We start from the raw sequence: 6350 nt of genomic DNA on the forward strand, positions 1-6350 counted from the left end.
AAAGGCCCCGCGCACTTGCACGAGAGACCAAAGGCCCCGCGCGAGGGGCCCAGTCCTGCCGCCAATTGCTGCCGGCGCGGGGCCTTTGGCAATCGGCGGCAGGACCGGGCTCGGGCTGGTCCCCTGGACTTGCCGGGCTGCATGCGGCCCGTGGGCTGGGGGTTGCTGACCCCTGAGTTAGGAAATGATTTTATCAGGGTTTGCTTCCTTCTTCAACTTCCGGATCATATCCAAAATATCCAGATCAACACGCAGAAGTCAGGAATTGAAAAAGCATTATAAAAGAACTTTAACAATAGTGAGAAGGTTCATAGAAACTTAAACTTGTAATGGGTACCTATTAGCACAGCAGATGGTATAGGGAGTTGGATGCAGAATTGGTTCAGGTTGCTCCCATATGACTTTGCTAAATGATTAAGATCTATTGTAGGGAGGGTCTTCTTTGGAGATGAGATGTGCAGCTACCAGGAATGATAGAGGTCTGGTGAAACCTTGCTTCTGGTGGTTCCCTGCTTATGGAATACTCTCTCCTGAACAGTTTGCCAGGTTGCAAAAGTGTGTTTAGGTACCATCTTAAAACATTGGCTTTTCCTTGTACATTTAGTTGCAGTTTGCAAGATAATGTTGTTAGTTTTCCTTATTGGTCTTCCTTCAATTATATATTCTAGAATTTATCTTGTTATATTTAATGTTTGATTTTATTTCAGTCAAATCATAATTTCTGTCAAAGAACAAGCAAAAGATTCTAATTCTCTTGTGAACAGAAAACCTGTGTACATTTTGAAGTTAACACAAGTTTAACCTTTTTAGTAGCTTTCTTCTGAAAACATCATTTAAATTCAGAAAACATCATTTAAAAACATTTCTATTTTTGAAAGGGCTTTGGAAAGATTGTTTGAGCGGCACATAGAACAAAACAAAGACCATCTGGATGAGGTATGTATGTCCTGTGTAACAGATACCATTGTAGAAGTCTTAGAACCGCATGCTCCAGAACCCTAGTTCATGCCAGCGGCGCCATGACTGCACAGCCCTGCTCACATGGGGTGCATTCATGACACAAGTGCAGCGCCGTATCTGCACATCCAGGTGCCGCGCTTGTGTGATGGACCCACCAAATTCAGGGACAGCTTCCACAAATATTCCTTTCAGAAGACACATTGACCTGAACCCCTATTGTTAGTCCCATACAGTACAATAATTCAGTCAGTGAATAATTCAGTCAGTGAGGTTTACTACTTGTTGACTCAGCATTCAGTGCACTACTACTGCTGGGGTCCGAGGTGTGGGAGGACTGGATTCCAGGGTGGGCTGCCAGGGCCGAGACCGTGAATGGTGAACTTAGGCCCGGTACAAACAGGCCAAAAGTAGCATGCCAGTGCCAATTCTAGGGTTCTGGAGTGGTCAGCAACCGCATGCTCCAAAACCCTAGTTCATGCCAGCTGCACCATGACTGCACAGCCCCGCCCACATGGGGGGCGCATTCATGACACAAGCACGGCACCATGTCTGCACATCCAGGTGCTGCGCTTTTGTGATGGACGCACCATAGTGCGCCAATGAGACACTGATGATATCATCCTTGCATGCCAGAAAGAACCCAGTTTTTCCAGGTTCTTTTTGGGGCAGAGGAACATCATGCAGTTTGGCTTGTGCAGTGTCCCTCCGGAGGAAAACTGTGCACGGTCTAGAGAGCCCCTTAGAGAGTCCATCAGGTCAGAGGCAGCAGGTAAGGTCAGGAAATAGATCAAGGTCTAAGGTCACAGCAAGGCAGAGTTCCAAGAGTCCACTGGGCAAGAAGCAGACCAAGGTCTAAACACAGCAAGGCAAATTACAACCAGAGCAGGTGTGTTGCTGTGGCAATGGCTGAGAGCCAGTGCAGCCCTTAAATAGCTGTACCTCCAGCTGTTCTGCATGAGTAGATTCAGCTGTGCCTGTTGGTTTTTTGGGCTATGTGGCCATGTTCTAGCAGAGTTTCTTCCTGATGTTTCGCCAGCATCTGTGGCTGGCATTTTAATAATAATAATAATAATAATAATAATAATAATAATTTTTATTTCTGTCTTCCCGCCTCTCCCCATGGATCGAAGCGGGATCACAACAAGGTTAAAATCACAAAGTTAAAATTACAACATCATTAAAACCACAATAAAATAAAAACATGAAACCTAAAAAACATCAAATCTACAAACATCTTCAGAGAATGTTTGCCTGGAAAGGACTTGGCTATATATGTTGTGTGACCTGGAAAGGCAGGAATGATTTGCATGTATATTGTTTATTGCTAATGGCAGTCCTCAGGGTGTGATGGTCTGCACAAGAGGATTAATGTCTGCTTGATTAGTGCTCATCGTCTGCTGGGAAACCCCTGACCCTGGGAGATTTCTCATTTGCATTTGTTGAGTCTTTATCTTGCTATCTTTCAGTACTGGTAGCCAAACCTTGTTTACTTTAAGGGATTCCTCTTTCTTGTTGAAATTGTTCAGGTGTTTGTGGATTTCAGTGGCTTCCCTGTGCATCCTGACATGGTAGTGCTTCCTCACCACTTTGGCTATTCTGTCTGTGACTCCTTTGATGTATGGTAAAAATACCTTCCCTTTGGGTGGCTGCTTGTCTTAACTGCTCTGGGTTTTCCTGGGCCTGGCAGCCCTTTTGATGTCTGAGCTGGAATAACCATTATCCTGTAGGGCCCAGTCTAGATGCTTCAGTTCATCTTCCAAGAAGTGGGGTTCGCAGGTGCGTTTTGCTCAGTCTACCAGTGTTTTGATTGTGCTTCTTTTTTGTCCTGGGTGAAGGTTGGAGTTCTTGTGCAGATATCGGTCTGTATGTGTGGATTTTCTGTATACTGTGTGACCCAAATGTTGGTTCGGTTTGCGGATGACTATGACATCCAAGGATGGCAGTGTTCCTTCCTTTTCTTTTTCCATAGTGAATTGGATGTTGGGGTGGATGTTGTTCAGATGGTTCAGGAACAAAATACAGGGGCGAATAGTTTATCATCCTAGGTTTATAATAAGCCCAGGTTCAGATGTCACATTCAACTCCATTTTTCGGGTACATTTACTGTAACATCCAAACCATGCATTATGGTTTGTTACATACAGACAAACCAGGATGCCTAAGTCAAGAACTAATCTTATTTTCTCTGACTTGTGTGGTACAATGAATTACCATCCTGGAGTTGGCTATCATGAATCCATGCCTAAATGGTTGACCTGCTCAAATAAAGAGAGAAGTGTGCTCCTGCTCCCTTGTATTGTGATTCAATAAGCTAGGACCCCAAGTGCAAAAATTTCCTGGATTTCATAAAAAGGAAAAAGGAGTGAAAAAGGAATCTAGTAGCACCTTTAAGACTAAGGGGCAAAGCAGACTACCCCAAAGGAGCATCTCTGCACCACCCCTTTGAGTGCCAGATCGAGGCTGTGGCAACTGCAGGCTGCGGACCTGATCCAACGTTTTTCTGGGCCAGAAAGAAGTGGCAAATTGCTGCTGCTTTTTGGCCTGAAGAAAGGGCATCCTTGCTGTCGTGGCAGCACTTTTTGACACTTCTTTTGGGGTGCGGTGTGTGAATGCTATGCCAAAGGAGCACCACAACACCGCCCACCATTAGATCAGGCGGACAGTGTGACTCTGGCATTGGGATCATGTCAGGGTGTGCTTTGTCCAAACGCCATGCCCCCATGCCACCCCAGTGTCGGTGCTTACTGCTGGTCTGTACAGCCTCTTAAGTATTCTAGCATGAGTTTTTGTGGATACCAATCCATTTCGTCATATGTGCTAGGAAAGCCACAAGTTTTGAAGCATAGTTACACAGTTGTGGGAGTGCAATAGTAGGCAATATGATAGAGAAAAATGTAGATTGTGACCCTGGCCATAAATCTTCCAAGAGTTGTTTGAGAAGATTCAGGTCTTTCATGTAGATGGTAGTAGTCTCTAAAGTAGTCTGCCAATATTTTCTTATACAGTAAAAGCAAATAAATCTGCTCCTCAAAATTCAGTCGTCTTGGGGCCAAATTATTCCTTGAACGGAGTCCTTCAGTCATATGCGTAGTTGTGAGGATTCATGTGTAAGGTGCCAAAAAAACCCAAACGATCAAACCTCAGCTAATGAATTAAAACATTTTTTGCTATTTCTCCATTTAATTGTTGCTCGCCCATCTGCTTTTGAATTGTTTGAGAACCACCACTTGTAAGTCCCATTTCTATATCCAAGAAATTTGAAATGCTCTGCAACTGGTTTTTGGAAATTTCCATTTCTAATCAGTTCCTATTACCTGACTGTCCCACTTGATTTTTCAAAACAGCCCACTGATTAACTTCCAGACAGTTTTTTTAAAAAACACCATCCTTAGTTTATTAAGCAGCACGATTTTTAAATATTATTCTTGTTTTCTAAAATTATGCTTACATACTGTTTATTATTTCTTCTTTTTAATCTTAGACCAAAATGCGCCATCTGCTGGAAATTCTGAAAATAGACTTGGGCTGCAAGAAGGAAGAAAGGTCTTCAAGAGGGCTGGACAAATACAGTCTGCTAGAGAATGACCCAGGTGAGCATCTCCAACTCCCCAATGAAGTTCAAAGAGAAAACATGCCAGCAACAAGTGAGGGGCTCTCAAAAGCAATGGATTTAATAACAAGTGAATCTACAGCATGCAGTGATAACTTCCAGGAATTAGAAATCCAGGATGAAATCCAGGATGAACATTCTTCCAAAGAAGTCAGTGAGCCTGGGCAAGTAGAACCTGACCCGTCTTCCATTGCAGTGACTGGTGGAAACCTAGATACTTCATGTACATTGCCACCAACATGCAGTTCCACCACATGTGATACTGATTTTGAAATCAGTGAGTCATTGAGGGAGGTTGATGATCTCAAAGAAAGCTTGGCAGAATCCCTTCCCATCTCCACTGACGATGCACCACAATAAACAACAAGCAGTGAAGTACTGAGGCAAGCAGTGCAGCTAGTCAGCTGTGCAGGAACCTGAACTTTGTGAATTCAATAAAATGCTAGGAAATAATCTTTTTTTTTTCTAGATACACTGGTGTAAAAAAGGTCCTAATATTATGAATCAGGTTTTAATGAACTGAACACTAAGACACACTAGTGGACAGGGGACAAGTGTGTAGCATGTAATGTAGCATAATGTCATTAACTGCTGAAAACTGGTTGTAGAACAAGATATGTAGGTAGATGTGGGTATGCAAATGTACACATATACATATAGATATATATGGCAGATTGATTATAAGATTTATTTTTAATAAATGGATCCAATTTCACAACGGTAAAATAGTGTCTTTGACTAATATGCTTGCAGCTATTAATTTCCAAACAATAAAAGATACATTCATCCAGTGCAGTGCATGGACTCCAGTTGATACACACAATTTTCTGAATCCTAGGCTGCTACATCTGTCTTTATAAAGAAGGTTTCTGCATTGCATTGCAAGGCCTAGGTAACGCAATGGTTCTGTCAGCTTTCAAAATAAGGAACAGATGATGTAAGGGACTGATTCCAACCATCCAACTCCCACAAAGAAGCGGACATTACAGTGATGACCATCTAATGGGAGTGATAATTACAGGCTGCCAAAGGAAGACTGAGTATTATTCTCTGGATGGGCTAGAAGGAACAATCCACAAATCAATGGGTTATTCCCCACACACCAGCTGCCACATGGGGACTAACCTGTTGGTTTGTGGATCACTCTTCCTACCATCCAAGACTGACTTAGGGTAGGTACCAACATTTCATTCTTGGACCATGGGGTGCGGTTCCATGAGGAGGGACTTCTGGCAAGGGATGGGTTGCATCTCACGCCAGTTGGCAAAAACATTTTTGCCAATAGCCTCAAGAATTTGATCAGGAGGGCTTTAAACTGAGTTATGTGGGGGAGGGAGACAGTATTCTGGAAGGCAAAAAGGCTGGAGAAGATAGTCAATCTGACAGAGAGGGAACAAGACAAACAGTGCAAGGACCCAACAGTGGGAGGCAAAAGAACTTGCACAGGCAGCAAGTAAAGGGAACACATGGTCTTAGATGCCTCTACACTAATGCACAGAGCATGGGAAATAAGCACGATGAACTTCAACTCCTAGTACAACAAAGCAAATATGATATAATAGGCATCACTGAAACCTGGTGGGATGAGTCTCATGATTGGAATGTGGAAATAGAGGGGTATACCCATTTCAAGAGAAACAGGCCAAACAGGAAAGGAGGAGGAATAGCCCTATATGTCAGAGATATTTACACCAGTGAAGAGATCCAGGACATCAATCCTGGAAGCCAGGTGGAAAGCATCTGGATAAAAATTAAAAGGCAGGGAAACAACAAGGATGTT

At 43.2% G+C, this 6350-nt stretch overlaps 1 protein-coding gene across 3 annotated transcripts in view; it reads left to right on the forward strand.

The window, feature by feature from the left end:
* LOC149315024 (spermatogenesis-associated protein 7-like) overlaps nt 1-5285 on the forward strand; it is a 65395-nt gene extending 60110 nt beyond the window's left edge. For all 3 annotated transcript variants that reach the window (XM_089522354.1, XM_089522355.1, XM_089522356.1), the window contains 2 exons: nt 879-936; nt 4442-5285. In XM_089522354.1, coding sequence (XP_089378480.1) covers nt 879-936; nt 4442-4930 — 547 coding nt within the window. In that variant the 3' untranslated portion in view covers nt 4931-5285. The remainder of the gene's footprint in view (nt 1-878; nt 937-4441) is intronic.
* Nucleotides 5286-6350: the final 1065 nt, after the last annotated feature.

The sequence above is a fragment of the Sceloporus occidentalis genome, unplaced genomic scaffold, assembly GCF_023333645.1.
Source record: "Sceloporus occidentalis isolate IW3139 unplaced genomic scaffold, rSceOcc1.0.p SCAF_4, whole genome shotgun sequence".
Classification (NCBI taxonomy): Eukaryota; Metazoa; Chordata; class Lepidosauria; order Squamata; family Phrynosomatidae; genus Sceloporus; species Sceloporus occidentalis.